The 20,249-nt window shown below is 45.3% G+C and overlaps 1 protein-coding gene across 4 annotated transcripts in view; it reads left to right on the top strand.

The window, feature by feature from the left end:
• The window catches only part of LOC118388175 (collagen alpha-1(VII) chain), a 91,524-nt gene that overhangs the window by 23,009 nt on the left and 48,266 nt on the right, over positions 1 to 20,249 (top strand). For all 4 annotated transcript variants that reach the window (XM_052526939.1, XM_052526938.1, XM_052526936.1 and 1 more), the window contains exons 8-36: positions 772 to 901; positions 1,412 to 1,531; positions 4,764 to 4,919; positions 6,976 to 7,095; positions 7,878 to 8,027; positions 9,853 to 9,969; positions 10,170 to 10,316; positions 10,450 to 10,575; positions 10,672 to 10,818; positions 11,190 to 11,312; positions 11,498 to 11,770; positions 13,766 to 13,909; positions 14,134 to 14,265; positions 15,144 to 15,290; positions 15,632 to 15,763; positions 16,029 to 16,175; positions 16,429 to 16,548; positions 16,712 to 16,861; positions 16,978 to 17,114; positions 17,209 to 17,335; positions 17,861 to 18,004; positions 18,199 to 18,374; positions 18,575 to 18,613; positions 18,758 to 18,784; positions 18,891 to 18,935; positions 19,034 to 19,147; positions 19,519 to 19,590; positions 20,029 to 20,064; positions 20,166 to 20,219. In XM_052526939.1, the coding sequence (XP_052382899.1) occupies positions 772 to 901; positions 1,412 to 1,531; positions 4,764 to 4,919; positions 6,976 to 7,095; positions 7,878 to 8,027; positions 9,853 to 9,969; positions 10,170 to 10,316; positions 10,450 to 10,575; positions 10,672 to 10,818; positions 11,190 to 11,312; positions 11,498 to 11,770; positions 13,766 to 13,909; positions 14,134 to 14,265; positions 15,144 to 15,290; positions 15,632 to 15,763; positions 16,029 to 16,175; positions 16,429 to 16,548; positions 16,712 to 16,861; positions 16,978 to 17,114; positions 17,209 to 17,335; positions 17,861 to 18,004; positions 18,199 to 18,374; positions 18,575 to 18,613; positions 18,758 to 18,784; positions 18,891 to 18,935; positions 19,034 to 19,147; positions 19,519 to 19,590; positions 20,029 to 20,064; positions 20,166 to 20,219 (3,552 nt within the window). The remainder of the gene's footprint in view (positions 1 to 771; positions 902 to 1,411; positions 1,532 to 4,763; positions 4,920 to 6,975; positions 7,096 to 7,877; positions 8,028 to 9,852; positions 9,970 to 10,169; positions 10,317 to 10,449; positions 10,576 to 10,671; positions 10,819 to 11,189; positions 11,313 to 11,497; positions 11,771 to 13,765; positions 13,910 to 14,133; positions 14,266 to 15,143; positions 15,291 to 15,631; positions 15,764 to 16,028; positions 16,176 to 16,428; positions 16,549 to 16,711; positions 16,862 to 16,977; positions 17,115 to 17,208; positions 17,336 to 17,860; positions 18,005 to 18,198; positions 18,375 to 18,574; positions 18,614 to 18,757; positions 18,785 to 18,890; positions 18,936 to 19,033; positions 19,148 to 19,518; positions 19,591 to 20,028; positions 20,065 to 20,165; positions 20,220 to 20,249) is intronic.

Genomic DNA, 20,249 nt, shown 5'->3' with positions numbered 1-20,249 from the left:
CAACTCTTCCAACTTTGACTTTTTTCACAACTGCCACCAGTTTGGTGCCAAAACATTTACAACAACAAAGAGATATTGACATACATTAGTATAATAAATAAATAGATTTCATACTGAATCCCTCAGATTGAACACCAATGGTATTCACTAAGTTGATGGTTTATATTTAGGATAATGTTTTACAGCTTTGTCATTCTTGTCTTTTTTAAATCATCTTATTTTAATATTTGATATATTTGATGTGATGAGGCCACACGGAGAGCCAGAGGTAATTACACTTTTGATAATCTGAAGAACCCAAAAGGGCCACTAGATGTCTTGTGATAAATACATAAAATCCTTTAAAGTTACCAACATTCTGGTAGTTTACTGGTAAACTTAGAATGTTTCCAGTAGTATACCCTCCCTTTGGAACCCTACTCATGACCATAATGAGGAATGACATAGATTAAAGGAAACATTTACCCCAGTCAAAGCCTTTGACAATACCTGTTGCTATGTTATTACATTGAAGACCCATTTACAGCAGTAGCTTTGTATGTCAGCTTACATATATGTATATGTCAGGGGTGCACAAGTGCAATCCTCAAGTTCTGCAATCCTGCTGCTTTTCTTTTCTTTGTGATCCTGTTTGGCTAGAAAGTGCACACACACGCCTAGTTTTTCAGGTAGAAACCAGTCTCTTCAATTTAGATGACGCTGCAGCCCCTCAGGGGAGCAGAACAGAGCACCTCTGTCTCATGTTCTAAGCCCTCCTTCTCCCCCCTGCAGGAGACGGTGTCTGCATTTCAGAGGAGCTTCGTGGCTAGAGAGCTGAAGTCAGGGACAGACTACTTGGTGACGGTCATCGGCCAGTATCCCAACAGTGTGGGAGAGCCTGTGTCCGCCAAGGCAAGAACCAGTGAGTTCACAGAGAGGGTGGGACAAAGGCAGCAGAGGGAGGGAGGGGGGAGGGGAGGGGAGAAGCTGAGATAATTAGAAACCAATGCACAAATCAGTGAGTACACACGGAAAGATGCAGAGGGGAAGAGGGGGATGGAAGCCTGGAGGAGAGAAGGAGAGAGTAAAATGTCAATGCATTTCAATTCCATTTCACAGACGGGCGTGGAAGGGGAGGATATGGGGATGACAGGAAGAAGCAAGACCACTTTATGAATGGAGCTTTATCTTTACTTTCAACCTATGTATATTTTAGATGAGTTCTGGATACCATACCAACACAGTCTTTCTTACCTCTCAATGACATGTCATATCATCTCCTCTCTCCACATCTCTTTCTTTAGGCATTAACAAGTTCTCTCCCGTTTCTCCTCAATGTGTCACTCTCCAATGTGAAGCCAAACCATCCTCGTAGAACACAAGTATGTCTCATCTGCCTCTCATCCCTCCCTCTCCACCCCTTGTTTCTCAGACTCGCTACCGGGGGTGTCCGGTCTTCGTCTGGTCCAGGCTGGTTTCTTCTCCCTCTCGCTGACCTGGGACGCTCCCACCTCACAGTTCCAGGGCTACCGACTCACCTATGGTCCCCGAGGTGAGACACGTGCACGCATGTACAAACACACACACTCATGCTCACACTCACACAGACACACCTATACTCCGACTACTGCTCAGTCAAGCATACTCTCATTCTTTGTGACAACTGCTGATGTAAACATGGCTTTATAACATACATTTGATTGATTGTTCACAGATGAAGGAGAAATACATGCTTTCATGTTACAAAACACTAAACTCCTTACATCTTTTCTTTGCAGGTGAGAGTGTAACAGACACAGAAAGGGGGGAGAGAGGGAGGGATGGGGATAAAAACCTACATGTGGCAAGTTGAGAAATGTAAATCTGTGTGTAGTTTTAAGGACAGCAGGGTAGTATGCAGTACTATGGTGGAGATACGACGTCTCACCTTATACCGCCCTCCGTCGCTCCCTGCCTGGCAACGAAGAGTTGTATTACCCAATCATTACCACAAATATCACATACACTTTTACAGAGACGTTAAAAACTATGCAGGAGAGACATAGGGAAACTTCAGGTGTGTAGTAGGGATTGAATGTGGCTGCAGTTCTATACAGGGAAAGGGTGTGTTATGTCAGATAGATCTATTTATGGGGTGTGTTGAGGTGCGTGGTGTGACGTGCCCCAGAGGAACTACCACCATACGCACGCACACAACATAACTCAGCGAGGCAGCTCCATCCCCGAGTCAGGGTGTGGCAGGAGTACCAGTCTCACATGGAGAACATTTAGGAAGACAGACTGGCACTCTTGTGTGTTTGTTTTAAATGAGGTCAGTGTGTATTCTTTAAGGGTGCTACACACAATTTCCATAATATATCTGCAGTAATAGTGGAATGATAGTGTTTCATATCCCCCCAAAAAAAATATTTGGACACATGCAAAATCGCATTCTAAAATGCAGAATTTCTATTTTACAACAAAGGGCTTCTGTTGTCAAAAAGGGAAATCTGTTTTGAATTTGTAACTGGCCATTTCCACTAATTGACACAGTGTAAACATCGCTCTGTCATTTCCTGGTTGCTAAAATTCTACACTGTTCGCTCAATTTCAGAAAGCAATCACTGAATAGTGTAGGAAATAATTCCTTTGTACCATCTAAATCGCGGTGAAATATATTTTCAATATAAAAAAACATGTTTTTACAGTTTTTATAGCCGTTTGAAGCCGGTGTGTTAAACGGCTCAGGCGCGAGTCTCCACCATGTTACGTAGGGTATTTACCAACAAGGAATTCAGCAGGAGAATTTCTGCCCTCATTCAGAGAAATGAGAAATGTTTGGTGGATTGTGAGTGGCGAGAACCATGCTGGCGCCAGAAAAAGTTGAGCTCTTCACTAGTTTATGAACATTTCAAGCAAAGCGTTGTCAAGAGGAGGCACCGACTCTGGTTTTACGAGTTAAAGGAGCAGACATTGAAATGGGTTTAGAATATTTATGGAAAATTTTGAATGGATGCAAGAAGGATTCAGGAGGGGATGAAAATGGGCTGGATGAAGCCTAAGGCAGGTAGACATCATCACACCGTGGTAGTTAGCCTGCTGTGGTGATGGCAACCCCCCCAGGAAGAACCTAAGAGACACCTGATAAGACTAGTACCACACAGTGACGTAGAAAGCGACATGCACTGCACAACACAGAGGAGGAATCTTAGTTTGGTGAGGTTTAAGTAGGGTGGCAGTGGTGATTACGGAGAGTGAGGACAGGTGTGGAGGCTGATTAGCAATGAGTTGCAGCTGATGATGTTGAGGAGCTGCGGTCACGTGAACTAGTTAAAACGTTGCAACAGGCGTGGAAGCTGATTGGCAGTTAGTAGCAGTTGGTGTTTGTTGAGTTAGTAAGTAGCTGCGTTGAGGGCAACTAGTCAAATTGTTGCATTCAAGTCTGGTCCTTTCTCCTGACTTTATGTTAATTCTTAACCCCATCAAAACTCACCGTTACGGGAAATGGGATGCAATAAGACGGGAGATTTGTTTTGAATGCAGCCTAGTACTGTTGTAATTCACCTAGTTTTCACATGGGGGAGACATTCTTTGAGTAGGAGCAAGCAACTGCAGGCCCTAATTCATGCACCCAGTACACCCACACCCACAGAGATGGGCAAAAGATACATTTTGATGTGTCTTGTTACAAATACAAGATACTCTAAAGACCAATGTATCAAACTAAAATACAGGTATTTTGTATTTTCTAAATACATTTGCAAGGACTACAACAACATTCTCAGTAATGGTAACAAAAAACATTCCACTTGCTATGACTGTGATATGTGGTTGTTTATCTACTTTAGTTGAATGCAGTATGCACTGACTGTAAGTCGCTCTGGATAAGAGTGTCTGCTAAATGACCAAGCATGCTTTGCAAGTGTTCATATTTACATTTTGGTCATTTAGCAGACTTATCACACCATAGTGTCATCAGACTTCTGATACTAATGCAGGGTGAAAGGGGGTCACTGTTATAAAAAATGATATAGAATAAGTATTTTGTATTTCAAAAATATAAATTATAGGTCTTGAAAGTATCTTGTTACAAAATATGTGGATTGTACTTCAGGCCAATGACATACATATGACAAAATACTCAAAAGTAATTGAAATACGTATTTTCCTCTCACTAACAAAAATACTGCCAATCTCTGCACAACACACACACACACACACACACACACACACACACACACACACACACACACACACACACACACACACACACACACACACACACACACACACACACACACCACACACACACACACACACACACACACACACCCCGTGTATGCCTTGTCTGTGGTAGGATGAAGATCTGTGCCCATTTCGCCAGGCTACACATTCCTCTCAGGCTGGCGCATTGCCTTGGCAACAGCCTGAATGTGCGTGTGGAGCTGGGTGGGGCTGGGGTTGCCTAAGACTGCAGGTCAGACAGACAGACATACAGAGAGGCAGGCACGCGCGCACACACGCACACACACACACACACACACACACACACACACACACACACACACACACACACACACACACACACACACACACACACACACACACACACACACACACACACACACACACACACACACACACACACACACAGTTCTCCAAACTGCTCTTGATCTTCCTCATATTATACACATACACTACAAGTACAAGCATGTGCCTTTAAAGATGTGTATAGTCAGCTGTGTATTTACTTGCCTGTTGCCTGCTCTAACCCTTGTGAATGGCTGGCTGTGATTGATTGACAGGTCAGCCCAAGGCCCAGCTATTGGAGCAGTCTCTGGCTGCAGACTCTACTTCTGTCACCCTGGAGAGGCTACTGCCCGACACAGAGTACGTCCTCACCCTCTACCCGCTGTTCCCCCGAAACTCTGCCTCCCCCGCCACCCTCACCTCCCGGACATGTAAGTACACCACACCCTCTTTCCCATTACCCTCAGTCAGTACTGCATGATGCATCATATCATCTTCTGTTTAACATTAACTTCACATTATTGGTGTATTTGTAGTTGTTATGGATCCCTATTCTTTCTGGGGTCCAGCAAAAGTAAGGCAGTTTATACCATTTTTAAAACATTACAATACATTCACAACACACTGTGTGCCCTCAGGCCCCTACTCCACCACTACCACATATCTACAGTACTAAATCCATGTGTATGTATAGTGCGTATGTTATCATGTGTGTGTGTGTGTCTGTGCCAATGTTTGTGTTGCTTCACAGTCCCCGCTGTTCCATAAGGTGTTCTTTAAATCTTAATTTGTAAATATAATTTTACGGCTCGCGTCAGTTACTTGACGTGGAATAACGTTCCATGTATTCATGGCTCTATGTAGTACTGTGCACCTCGCATAGTCTGTTCTGGACTTGGGGACTGTGAAGAGACCTCTTGTGGCATGTCTTGTGGGGTATGCATGGGTGTCCGAGCTGTGTGCCAGTAGTTTAGACAGACAGCTTGGTGCATTCAACATGTCAATACCTCTCATAAATAAAAGTAGTGATGAAGTCAGTCTCTCCTCCACTGTGAGCCAGGAGAGATTGACATGCATATTATTAATATTAGCTCTCTGTGTACATCCAAGGGCCAGCCGTGCTGCCCTGTTCTGAGCCAATTGCAATTTTCCTAAGTCCTGTTTGTGGCACCTGACCACAAGACTGAACAGTAGTCAAGGTGCGACAAAACTAGGGCCTGTAGGACCTGCCTTGTTGATAGTGTTGTTAAGAAGGCAGAGCATCGCTTTATTATAAACAGACTTCTCCCCATCTTAGCTACTGTTGTATCAATCATTTTTGACCATGACAGTTTACAATCTATGGTTACTCCAAGCAGTTAAGTCATTTCAACTTTCTCAGTTTCCACATTATAGATTTAGTTGAGGTTTAGGGTTTAGTGAGTGTTTTGTTCCAAATACAATGCTTTTAGTTTTAGAAATATATAGGGCTAACTTATTCCTTGCCACCCACTCTGAAACTAACAGCAGCTCTTTGTTGAGTGTTGCAGTCATTTCAGTCGCTGTGGTAGCTGATGTGTATAGTGTTGAGTCATCCGCATACTTAGACACACTAGCTTTATTTAAAGTCAGTGTCATGTCATTAGTAAACATTGAAAAAAACAAGTGGCCTAAACAGCTACCCTGGGGAATTCCTGATTCTAACTCGATTATATTTGAGAGGTTTCCATTAAAGAACACCCTCTGTGTTCTGTTAGACAGGTAACTCTTTATCCACATAATAGCAGGGGGTGTAAAGCTATAACACATATGTTTTTCCAGCAGCAGACTATGATCGATAATCAAAAGCTGCACTGTCTAACAAGACAGTCCCCATAATCATTTTATGATCAATTTCTCTCAGCCAATCATCAGTCATTTGTGTGTGCTGTGTGCTGTGCTTGTTGAGTGTCCTTCCATATAAGCATGCTGAAATTCTGTTGTCAATTTGTTTCCTGTGAAATAGCATTGTATCTGGTCAAACACAGTTTGAGCCATTGTTGTGAGCCATTGTTTGTGAATGGAAGAGGAGAACAGAAGTTCTACAGTTATCATGTTCCTGAGCCTGACCTCACAGCAAGCACAGTGCCTTGTGGCAGTCATGTGAAGGCTACATTAAGAGGAAATCATTTGGAACTGTTTTTGGATGGATGGATTTCATGCCATGTAAACCATACCGATTGGCCTCGTGGCCTCATGACTTTATTTGAACCATAGGTGGAAAGGTAACAGTGATCAGAAAGGTTGTCATCGTCAGATAGGGAGCTTTGCACGTCTTTCTCTGACACTATTCTTTCAAATTGTTAGAAAGTCATACTTCCATCTGGTGGTGACTATTTGCGCTGCAGTAAACATAAAAAGTCTGAAGCTCTCATATATTGTTCTTCTGTGCCCCTATTTCAGTATGTGCACTGTGTTTACAACTATTTTTGTGTGTGTTTGCGTGTGCGTGTTATGTCTGTCTTGCAGTGCGTCTAGAAGCGGCCCAGCAGCTGTCAGTGGATACTGTGTCAGAGCGTAGTGTCCGGGTGTTGTGGAGAGGAGTGGGTGGAGCCAGGGCCTACAGACTGGTCTGGGGACCATTCACCGGTAAGGAGAGAGACAGTGACATTTGACAGCAGATTATGTGCCAGTATACCCATGCACCAATCAATATAGACTTACCTTATTAACATGTATATTTACACAGAGAGGTTGTTCTTCAGAAATGTATAGTGACACAGAATGGAATTTATGAGAGAATCAGCAAGGCTGTTAATACTTTGAATAGTGAGCAGTCAGTGACACAATTTATATGTGCACAACAACTGTCCTTTTCTTTCACCCCTCCATACCTTCCTCTATCTTCTCTCCTCTGCTCTCCTCTCCTCTCCCCCACCCATCTCTCATCTCTCCCTCTCTCCTCTCCCCCATATCTCCTCTCTCCCCATCTCTCCTCTCCGCCCTCTCTCCTCTCCCCACACCACTCTCCCCTCTCTCCTGCTCCCCACCCATCTCTCATCTCTCCCTCTCTCCTGTCCCCCATCTCTCCTCTCTCCCCATCTCTCCTCTCCGCCCTCTCTCCTCTCCCCACACACCTCTCTCCTCTCCCCCGTCTCTCCTCTCTCCCCCTCTCCCCTCCCCCACCCCTCTCCCCTCTCTCCTTCTCCCCACCCCTCTCTCCTCTCTCCCCCTCTCTCCTCTCCCCCACCCACCCACCCACCCATCTCTCCTCTCACCCCACCCCCTCTCCTCTCCCCACTCCCCTCTCTCCTTCCCCCCACCCCTCTCTCCTCTCCTTTCCCCCCACCCTCCTCTCCTCCCACCCACCTCTCCTGTCTCCTCTCCCTCCATCACTCTCTCCTCTCCCCCTGCCTCTGTGTCTCTCCCAGGTCGTGATGTGGAATCTGTGGAGGTGGCTGGTGACAGTGAGACTCACACCCTGTTGAACCTGCAGCCAGACACTGAGTACATTGTCACTGTCATCGCTCTCTACGAAGGCAACACAGAGGGTCCTGGTGCTACCACCAGGTTCAAGATAGGTATAGAGCTACACACACACCCATGTATGCATGGCAGACACGCATACACACACACACAACACGCATACACAACACACACACACAATTCAGTAACTTCCTAAGCACTTTACAAAGTTAAGCAAATTTGGAGAGATCCCTGAAACACAAACAGATTTCCCTCTCCTCCTCTCTCGCTCTCATTCTATTTTCCTCTCGTTCTATTTTCCTCTCGTTCTATTTTCCTCTGTCTTTGTCCCATTAACTTCCACTTGTGGTTCATTTTAGCCAATGAAAGAATGCCTTTATGAAAGACTATTTCTGCTGCGTCCAACAGACCATAGTGTAAAGGAGGATAATAGAGGCAGTAGAAAATAGAGGAAATAGAGGAAGAGAGATAATGATATTATTCTGCTTACTAAATATGTACAGTTGATCCTTTTTTGGAAGTTAAATCTGTTGCACACATGCATACTGTGCAGAAAACACACACACAAACACACACACATACAGCTTCCTGTGTATGACACATTTTTGAGGGATGTCTTCACTTAACAGGGATTTGTGTTGTTTGAGTTAAAGCTGAGTCATCATCATGTTTATTGGTCTGGATTATAATCAGAGAGGGGGTAGCGTACTGTAGTTATTTAATACAGAATGCCTCCTAATGCTCCTCTCTGGGATCTTTGATCTCAAATGAAAGGGGAAACACACAATGTTTGTGTAGCTAAGAGTTGTTCTAAATAAGTGTACCGGCAGTCCAACTAAGATGCATTATGAATTGAAATCCCCTCTAATAGCTGATTATAAACTGGGTGGTTCGAGCCCTGAATGCTGATTGGCTGAAAGCCGTGGTATATCAGCTATAGCACGGGTATTACGAAACATTTATTTTTACTGTTCTAAATACGTTGGTAACCAGTTTATAATAGCAAGGCACCTTGGGCGTTTGCAGTAAGAACAGCCCTTAGCTGTGGTATATTGGCCATAATAAAACGGAGCACAGATATTGGCCATATACCACACCCCCTTGTGCCTTATTGCTTAAATATCCCCTTGTTGGTTCCGTTTTTCTGTGCTCCGTTTTATTTACTTATCAAATAAGGAACACTCAAAATGTGCACTTATAAATCATAACAATTTTAATCAAAATACAGCTGTAGACAGAAGTCAAAGATCAAACATCACACATACAACTGATGTCTCTCCTGAGTTCTGCCCCATAGGAAAAGTCCCAAGTTATTTTATTAAGCCCGAAGTCCAGCCCTAGTGATGTTACTGCATTCGTCATTACCTGCTACTCATCCGACCAAGCCCATGCATACGCAGCTATACAAACTTACAAGAGAGAAACAATAGTTCCAGTGTTTTCTAAAGCCTCAGCAGTAAATGTCCACTCCCCCAAGTTGATTTATAGAAGTATGTCTGACTAGCCTCTTATCTATTTTACTCCCTGCAGGGCTCTATGTTTATCTTTGAAGTGCTTTCTCACAGACCCCATGCAATAATTAACACATTTCTCAGACCATTTCTTTATAATATGCAGAGACTTAGTAAAGACTGTGGAACAATTAAAAAAAACGTCAAATGAATATATACTGTATATTGTTAATCAGTAGTCTAGGACCCTATAAATGTGGAGGAGGAGGGGTTCCATAGCCCCCCCCCCCCTTCTATTAATACAACATAAGCATAGTCAATTATTATATTACATCAAACATTTGGTGCAGCCCCTATCATGACCCCAATTTGATCCCATCACCCTGAATGGGTTTGAGGTTCTGGCATACCATGATATATCAGTTGATAAGACCCATGGTTGGGTTGTGTCTCTGTTCCCCCCATGCAGAGCGTCTGGAGCAGCAGGTGCTGAGGGCAGCCACCACCGGGCCCTCCTCCATCCGCCTCACCTGGAACTACATCCAGTCTGCCAGGGGATACCGCCTGGAGTGGAGGCAGGGGGAAGGTCAGACACACACACACACACACACACACACACACACACACACACACACACACACACACACACACACACACACACACACACACACACACTTTCGAACCTCTCAACATTGAGTACACCGATCCACGCACACAAACATAGATGTACCCTCGCTGACTGACTGTCAACGTCAAACTGCCTTACTGTAGTCTCTCTCTCCTCAGGTGGCAGAATGCAGAGTCAGTCATTCTCCAGGAACACCACTATTTATGATCTGTCAGGGCTGCAGCCCAGCACTGAGTATGTCATCACCTTGTTCACCCTGTATGAGGGACGAGAAGAGGCCACCCCCGTCTCCACCTCTCCCACAGGTCAGAGATAGGGGCAGGCGTGACCCGCTTTGTTTTAGCCCCTTTGTGTTTTATATTTACTTCTATATTTCACTTATTATTTGTATCTTATTTGTTTCACCATTTTACTGACTTCCCCCCCTCATGTGTACAGTGGAACAGCCGGTGGGGAGGGTGTCCAACCTGCGAGTGGTAGAGTACCTGGGCAGCACTGTGCGACTGGGATGGACAGGGGTAGCCGGGGCAACGCAGTACCGTATCCTCATGGTCAACACTGAAGGTAAGGGCACATCTCAAATGACGCTCTATTCTCTCTCTATATAGTGCACTACTTTAGACCAGATCTCACATATGTTTTAACACTCTGTACTTACAGCGCAAACAGAGGAAACCCGCAGTATCCCTGGAAGCCAGACGACCCTTGACCTTAGGGGTCTGACAGAGGGCGTGTCTTATGGGGTCAGCGTGACAGCTGTGGTGGGAGACAGCGAGGGGGACCCAGTCACTGTCTACATCAAATCAGGTGAGACACACACACACACACACACGCTGATTGTATGCTAGTGCATGCTCCAGCCTGTGAGAGAGAGGATGTGGATGGATTGAATGCGTGCAGATCTTGGCTAAGGGCTGCAGGGTTTTGCCAGTTTGGTAAACAGTGCTTTGCTGTGGCTGTGTGATGAATGGCTGCCAGCTGATTGTCAATGTGAATAGGTTTTGAATAGTGATACTGAGGGGAGGTGAGCTGAGGCAAGCACAGACAGAGATAAAAGAAGAGGGCTGTTTTTAGTAGGCAAAATGTTTTGAAATGGGAAATGTAAGTTTGATATTGTGCATGGGAATCAGTTTGGTGGTGCACTGAACCGCAATGTTCTTATCGATGTGTGATTTCAGAACAAGCATTGGAGAGAGTGACAAACCTGCGTGTGACAAACACCAATGGTCGGCGACTCCGAATCGCCTGGACAGGGGTTTCCGGGGCGACAGGGTACAGGGTCACTTGGAGACAAGGCAACAGTAAGTGTCAGCTGAATTATGCTTGGAATGATTTTGTGATAAACTAGTCCTCAGAAATACAATGTTGTGATAACATATTATAGCAGCAGTCCCTATTTTATATGTATGTGTTACTTTCTCTCACCTTGTCTTTTATATAGAGCAGTGTCCCAGTGTGTGTCTTTAACATTGTGTATCTCTCCTAGATGCGGAGCAGTCCCGTGTTCTGGGGCCAGAGGCCTCGTCCTACACGGTGGAGGGGCTGCAGCCAGACACAGCTGTGGTCCTGGGCGTGGCGGCTGTGATTGGTCAACGTATCGGGGAGGTGGTCACCCTCTCGGCCAGGACCAATGGCAACAACGGCTCAAGCACGGTTAGCGGCCTGCGTATCATTGATGTCACCTCTCAGAGGATACGCATCACATGGTCACCAGTCTCCAGGGCAACTGGCTACAAGATTACCTGGCGCAGTGGAAATGGTAGGCGTGGTTAGGATAAGTGAGATGGGTGTTATCTGACGTATAAATGACATTCCTAAGGATCCTTATCTTAGGTCTCAAAGCACATTAAGGCTCAAAGAACACATTGTATTGGGATTGTCTAGTAGTTGCTGTATTCTAGTAATACAGTAATAGCAATCCCCAGTAGCGTTCACCTCGTTGCCTGACTCATAGAGAATGATAGAGGCCTCTAGTGGCCAAAAGGCTGTTTTAGCATGGCCAGAGCCATTGAGGGCTTACACCATTTTAATGTAGTCAACTGTGTGTGACTTACAACTTTATTGGCTGATATCCCTGTTGGAGTCATGTTCAAGCAGGTCATCAGGAGGGATCAGCCAATTGTAAAGAAAAACATTTACTACTTCAAAATGGAGATTGCCTCAATGGCGCTACCTGTGCACACCCAGACCGCATAATTGGAACTAAACTCAGCAAAAAAAGAAACGTCCCTTTTTCAGGACCCTGTATTTTAAAGATAATTCGTAAAAATCCAAATAACTTCACAGATCTTCATTGTAAAGGGTTTAAACACTGTTTCCCATGCTTGTTCAATGAACCATAAACAATTAATGAACATGCACCTGTGGGACAGTCGTTAAGACACTAACAGCTTACAGACGGTAGGCAATTAAGGTCACAGTTATGAAAACTTAGGACACTAAAGAGGCCTTTCTACTGACTCTGAAAAACACCAAAAGAAAGATTCCCAGGGTCCCTGCTCATCTGCGGGAACGTGCCTTAGGCATGCTGCAAGGAGGCATGAGGACTGCAGATGTGGCCAGAGTAATAAATTGCAATGTCCGTACTGTGAGATGCCTAAGACAGCGCTAGAGGGAGACAGGATGGACAGCTGATCGTCCTCGCAGTGGCAGACCACGTGTAACAACACCTGCACAGGATTGGTACATCCGAACATCACACCTCCGGGACAGGTACAGGATGGCATCAACAACTGCTCGAGTTACACCAGGAACGCACAATCCCTCCATCAGTGCTCAGACTGTCCGCAATAGGCTGAGAGAGGCTGGACTGAGGGCTTGTAGGCCTGTTGTAAGGCAGGTCCTCACCAGACATCACCAGCAACAACGTCACCTATGGGCACAAACCCACCATCGCTGGACCAGACAGGACTGGCAAAAAGTGCTCTTCACTGACGAGTCACGGTTTTGTCTCACCAGGGGTGATGGTCGGATTGGCGTTTATCGTCGAAGGAAGGAGCGTTACACCGAGGCCTATACTCTGGAGCGAGATCGATTTGGAGGTAGAGGGTCCGTCATGGTTTGGGGCGGTGTGTCACAGTATCATCGGACCGAGCTTGTTGTCATTGCAGGCAATCTCAACGCTGTGCGTTACAGGGAAGACATCCTCCTCCCTCATGTGGTACCCTTCATGCAGGCTCATCCTGACATGAACCTCCAGCATGACAATGCCACCAGCCATACTGCTCATTCTGTGCGTGATTTCCTGGAAGACAGGAATGTCAGTGTTCTGCCATGGCCAGTGAAGAGCCCGGATCTCAATCCCACTGAGCACTTCTGGGACGTTGGATTGGAGGGTGAGGGCTAGGGCCATTCTCCTCAGAAATGTCTGGGAACTTGCAGGTGCCTTGGTAGAAGAATGGGGTAACATCTCACAGGAAGAACTGGCAAATCTGGTGCAGTCCATGAGGAGGAGATGCACTGCAGTAATTAATGCATCTGTTGGCCACACCAGATACTGACTGTTACTTTTGACCCCCCCATCCACCACCATTTGTTCAGGGACACATTATTCAATTTCTGTTAGTCACATGTCTGTGGAACTTGTTCAGGTTGTCTCAGTTATTGAATGTTGTTAAGTTCATACAAATATTTACACATGTAAAGTTTGCTGAAAATAAACGCAGTTGACAGTGAGAGGACATTTCTTTTTTTTTTTTTTGCTGAGGGATGCTTTCTCTATCATTCTTTATGGCCTGACCCCATCTGTCTACAGGAGTGGAGTCCTCCCGCACGGTGGCCGCTGATGTCACTTCCTTCACCATCGACAGCCTTCAGGAAGACTCCTCCTACCGGGTCTCAGTCTCCTCACTGATTGGGTCTCGGGAAGGATACCCCACCTCCCTGAACACCAGAACAGGTACTCTATCACTCCATTACCAAATTGACCCCTAACCCCTTCTCTTCTTGATAACCCATAGTAGATTTGAATGAGTTGGTTAACTGTCAACAATATGGTAACAGCTTCACTTAGCCCTCACTTAGTAAATCATTTTTTAAAATTTAATTCATTAAATGAGTGCTATCCTATAGAACAATGCTTGTAAATTGGTGACTGATCTCTCCCACTTCTCTGTCCTCAAGAGTCAGACCAGTTGGTGGTGGGAACAGTGACTTCACTCAAAGCCCAAGAGTCCCGCGGTGAGGTCGTCAGAGTAACATGGGTGGGCGTGCAGGGAGCGACAGCCTATCGTGTGGCTTGGAAGCGAATTGACGGTGAGAGATTTGATTTGCTTTACTCTTTTGAAATGTGAATGATATTCCCATGATGTTTCATTATTAAATAGTGTACTATCCATAGCTCATTATAATATAGGAATTACCTCTATTCACACCAGCCACACTTAACATAAATATATATATATATACACACACACACAGAAAATTGGCCAGTGTTACCTCGTGTTGAGTTTTCGGTGTAATATTTCTAGTGTTGATTCAGATGTTAAATTAACACTCATTGTTGTAAAATAACCCCGCTGTTGGTGTTAATAACCAGTGTTAAACCAAAACCACACCCATCATTATCATATTTACCAGCATCCTCTAATGCAGGTGGATTTTTAGAATTGCTGTTTTCAATTTCTATGTTTTTGTATGTGCATTGATTGACTAATTCACCTTGTGTTACTCAAATATAAATAGTATACATTTTTCTGTTACTTAGACGTTGCATCCGTTACTGAAAGGTTGTTCTAGTTAACCCATAAGAGTCTAAGGCTTTATGACATATGCTTTGTATTGTGTTAAATAATTACATTTTAATGATGACATATTCACTTAGGATCTCACTAGGATTGCCTGAAAATGGATGGATATATGAAAATGGATGGATATATGTCTTTGTCACTAACAAATACAGTCGTAGGTGGTAATTTTACACTTCACTCGAAAGGCAAAGCACTCTGGGAAATATGTAAATAAGGCTTGAACCTAAGCACTTTGTTAATTTAACACTCCGTATAGACACTGGACCAGTGTTAAATGTCACACTGTCACTGTTGATTTAACAGTGGAGAATTTGCTGTGTATTAATAAAACATGGCAGCCAACATGGCAGACCACTCACCACCACCCCTTCTGTCTTGGTATAGGTGGGGAGGAGAGGAGCCAGCTGGTAGGTGGTGACCTCACAGCGGTGGACCTGGAGCAGCTGGACCCAGGGGCTCAGTATGAGGTGCAGGTCATGGCCCTGGTTCAGAACAGAGAGGGATCCCCCGTCTCTGTCAGAGTCACAACACGTGAGTTACACTACAGTCTTAAAGAAGAGAGACTGTGCAGTTACATTGTACCTCTGTTTGATTAGAATGGATATGAAAACATTGGAAGGTACAACTTTACAGAATTACTATGTAGCAAGGTTGGGGTAAATTACAGTCAAATCAGAAAGTAAACTAAATTCCTATTCCAAATGGTCCTCATTGAAAAGCACTGAAGATAATTGGAATGTCAGTGTACTTCCTGAATTCACTGGAAAGCGTACTGCTCTGTACTGTATTCCCTCTTTCAATTTTCTCAGTATTTCCTTGCTCATTGTGCATTTTCTCTCTGTGTGTGTGTGTGTGTGTGTGTGTGTGTGTAGCTGGGGAACCTGTTGCTGTGGACCGTGTGGAGGGGGTCAGGGTGCTGGAGGCTACCCCAAGGGTGCTGCGTCTGGTCTGGAGAGGAATGGCTGGGGTCACAGGGTACCGCATCTACTGGAGATCAGCCCTGGGTAAACACACACACACACACACACACACACACACACACACACACACACACACACACACACACACACACACACACACACACACACACACACACACACACACACACACACACACACACACACACACACACACACACACACACACACACACACACACACACACACACACACACACAAACAGATACGTAGATAAAATGCTCATCCAAACAAATATTTGCCATTTAATATTTATTTACGTTTTCTAATATTCTCTACTGGTTCCATGCAGGTGAGGCTGAATCGAGCCGTCTGATACGTCGAGATGCGACCTCGTTTGACCTGGATGGTCTGCGGCCTGGGGTGAGCTACACAGTAAGGCTGGCTGCCATCTTCAGGGACAGAGAGAGTCAAGCTGTCACTATCACAGCCTCCACAGGTACACTTCTCTGCCCACACCATCTCCTCTCCTTTCATTCACTATAGTTATGGACTGGAGTTTTCCTGGCCATGTGACCAGACTAAGATCAAACCTTATAAAAGCCTAAGGTTTTTGTGGTTATGGTTATAGGTTCTAACTGTTGTATAGTCACAACCTCTTAATGTTCTCTATCACACGATTACTGAAGTCACTCACATACGGTTGTCTCTCTCTCTTAACTGATCACTCACTCCTCCTCTCCTCCCTTTAGCTCCCCTACAGCCTGTAACAGGTCTGCGTGTGGCAGAGGTTACCCAGAATTCTGTGTTGTTAGGCTGGGTTCCACTGACTGGTGCCACAGGATATATCCTGCGCTGGAAAGAGGAGAGAGGTGAAACAAAAACACTGCATAATGGGGTCACATTTGGTAGTTTATTGACTATGTTCCACAATGAAAGGTTGATCGCTAATCGTTGTTTGTGTGTGATTGTGTGTGTATGTACTTGTACGTACTTGTCTGTGTGGGTGCCTGTGTGTGTTTGGTCTCTAACCAGATACTGGTCCGGGTCAATCCACCACGCTGCCTGGGTCATCCAGCTCCTACAGGGTGACAGGGCTACGTCTGGGCCTGAGATACCGCTTCACCCTGCAGCCCAACTTCCAGAGGGAGGTGGGCCCTGAGACCTCAGTGGACGAACGCACTGGTAAGACTGATATCACTCCTTTTTAACCAGTCACTCCATTCCATCCCTTGTCCTTAGTCCTCATACTGGCTCATTATGTTCCAACCCCTCCTCTCTCACTGTGTCTCTGTCTTCAGTGTGTGTGGGTGGTCGTCTCGACGTGGTATTCCTGGTTCCAGCTTCCAGGGACCGGGCCAGCCTGGCTGATTCTCTGCTCTCCCTCCTGACCAGCGCTGCTGGCTCCCTCACCACCATTGGAGAACGGGACTCACAGGTACTGTACACATACAGACGTCTGTGATATGTGTGTGTTGGCTGCTAGTTTTCTTCTGTGTGATTCTGTGGCATGTTCTTTCTGTATCCTCCAGCTGGGGATTGTAGTGTACGGCGCCCGACCCAAGGTCTGGTTCCTGCTAAATCGCCATAGCAACAGTGAGACGCTGCTTCAGGAGATCCTGTCCACGCCTTTTGAGGATGGCCCAGGGAATGCTATAGGTGTGTGTGTTTTGTACGTACTTGTGTGTGTGTGTGAGTTTGTGTGAGTGTGGATGCCTGTGCATGTGTATATGTAACATTGAGAGGTATAGAGATCCTTACTTCAAATAACCCATTTTTGCATGGACATTGCCATTGAGGGCTTCTGCCATTTTAGTGTTAACTTGGTGGGGATTTCTATAGGTTGGGAGCGATCAGCCAATGCTCAGAGCATTGCCTTCTTCAAATTGGTTTGCCTAGTTTGTAAATGGTTTTAAGCTATATCACCGCCATCTCTGGCCACAATAAATGAATGACACATAACATTTGGTTCAAGACTCCAGCACTGCAGGTGGCAGTAAATCACCAATATTAGCTATACACTTTTTTCAAACATCAAAAGAAGAAGAAAACGTACTACTTTAAAATAGAGATAACCTCAGTGCCGATTCCAATGCTGTCACAGATACCATAATGGCACAGATACAAAGTTGAGATCTCTATACATCTCTATGGTGATATTTAAATGTATATCTCCCCCTGCAGGCCAGGCAATGACTTTCACCAGACAGTTCCTTCTCAGCCCCACAGCTGGTCGTAGACCCAGAGTCCCTGGTGCGGTGGTGATCATTGCAGATGAAAAATCCTCCGACAACATCACTGTCCCAGCCAGTGTTGTCAAAGCATCAGGTAGCCTCACACAGACTGTATTGAGAGCGTTAAACACACAAGCACATATACAGCAACTGCACATCTCTACTAATGGAATTTTCTACAGTAAATTTTAACCTACAGTCCCTTGTCACACACTGTTTTAAAACTAACATTTTGAAAAATAAATAGAAACATGCCCAATATTTTGTGTGTGTGTGTGTGTGTATCAGGAGTGACGGTGCTGGCGGTGGGTATAGGTAGGGCGGACTCTGAGGAGCTGCGCCAGGCAGTGACAGATGGCAGCACCCAGAACCTTCTATATGCCCGTGATGCCACCCAGCTGGGCACCCTGCACGCCGACCTGGCTGACCTGCTGTGTGGCGTCGCCAGGATACCAGAGGGAGTGGTGAGATAAGAGGGGAAAAGTTGGTGGGGAGGGGAGGTGAGAGAGAGAGATTAGAAGTCAGACCATGCTGTAGATCCCATGATTTTGCTGTCAATGTAACCTCTCCCGGTCAGTCAGTGAATCATTTCCAGGGACTCAGTGACAACAATATGGTGGAGTGCTCTGTGTCTCAGTGTGTATGTTGCTGTTTTCTATATCAGGGGCCAGTGACAGAGCAGTGTACCGTACAGTGTCCTCGGGTGAGTTACTGTACTTTACCTCATCCATCCACACACACACATAGCCATCATTACACTCTCACCATACCTTTCAACTTCTGTGTGCTCTCTTTTTCATCCCTCTTTGCCCTGCTATCTCTCATATCTGTCCATTTTACTCTCTAGGGTGACCGGGGGGAGCGAGGAGGAAAGGTAACAATTTAATTGTTTTAATATCATTTTCTGTTACTGTATGTTGTCTTGGAAGCTCTATGGTCAGTAGTTGTGTCAGATGTCCTGATCAGTTACTCTGTTACAGGGAGAGAGTGGAAGAGACGGTGCTGACGGACGCAAAGGAGAGCCTGTGGGTCTTTCACCACTGATTACTGATCTAATACTGATAGCTCAAACATTAGCATCCACGTATCATCCACTGAGATTGTGTGTGTGTGTGATTTCCAGGGTCGTGATGGTTTGCCTGGCAGGGAGGGCCCCAGAGGGCCTGAGGGGCGACAGGGTCAGCCTGGCCGAAGTGAGGACCCCTCAGTGGGGGTCAGAGGGGAGAAGGGGGAGAGGGTGAGTACACATTAACACTTATACTCAACACTTGTACTGTTGTAGTGTACTGCTGTAGTGATGTAGTGAACAGATGTAGGATCTTAATTTGATCACTCTTATTGCTAAGAATGTTGCTGAGAATACGCAAACTTGTAGTGTATCTGAGGTTTAAAAAGCCTTCTAAAGTTTGTAATTTCCACTTTAAAATGTCAGATTTGATTTACCCCAACTAAAAATGTATCAACCTCTTCAAACATTTATGTTCATTATAATCCACATTTCCTGTAGGATTATTTTCCTGCTGTAGGATTATTTTCCTGCTGTAGCAAACTGGCTCAAATTAAGATCCTACATCTGTACTGCTGTATTTACTGTTGTTTATTCTCCAGGGTTTTCCTGGTCTGGATGGGAATCCAGGGTTGCCAGGGCGACCAGGGACCCCAGGCCCTGGAGGTGTCCCGGTGAGTAGTCAGGGGACACAGTTACTGCCAGGGGCAATCACAATGTGTAAATCAACTTGCCAATAACATAGGTTTTTTATCCTGATGTTCTAATACTGTAAGTAGTTGATGGTCAACCTGCTGTAAGTATGTAAGCCTTTTCTGAGTGGCCCATAGGGGCAGGCAGCTTGATGTACAAGTACATCCCCTGGAGAGGACACTAGGCTGTCACAGGGCCTTAGCCCCAATCCATCTCCTTAATGCTGAGTGCCAAGCAGAGAGGCATCTGGTCCCATTTTTGGAGTTATCAAACCCCCAACCTTTCAATCTCAGGGTGGCACTCTAACCACATTGCCACTGAATTGGTCCAACCTGCTGTAGATGTGGTTAAGAAAATATTGTTTTATGTTTTGCTATTTATGTTTTGCTATTTATGTTTTGCTCTTTTGTCTTTTTCAGGGTTCACAGGGGCTACCGGGTGTCAGAGGAGATCCTGTGAGTATTCCTCAGCAACGCCAATGGGATCTGTTTATACTGTATCTTGTCTTTATGTGTGTGTTGTTGTATTATGAAGTTTGATGTTTTCTCTGTGGCAGGGTGATCCTGGGGTTACAGGAACACCAGGGACAAAGGGTGACAGGGGCGACAGGGTGAGTACAGCACATCTCTTTATCCTCTGT

Source organism: Oncorhynchus keta, chromosome 10 (genome assembly GCF_023373465.1).
Source record: "Oncorhynchus keta strain PuntledgeMale-10-30-2019 chromosome 10, Oket_V2, whole genome shotgun sequence".
Taxonomy (NCBI): domain Eukaryota; kingdom Metazoa; phylum Chordata; class Actinopteri; order Salmoniformes; family Salmonidae; genus Oncorhynchus; species Oncorhynchus keta.
Note: the sequence above shows the minus strand (reverse complement) of the source record. Positions and strands in the feature narration are given on the sequence as shown.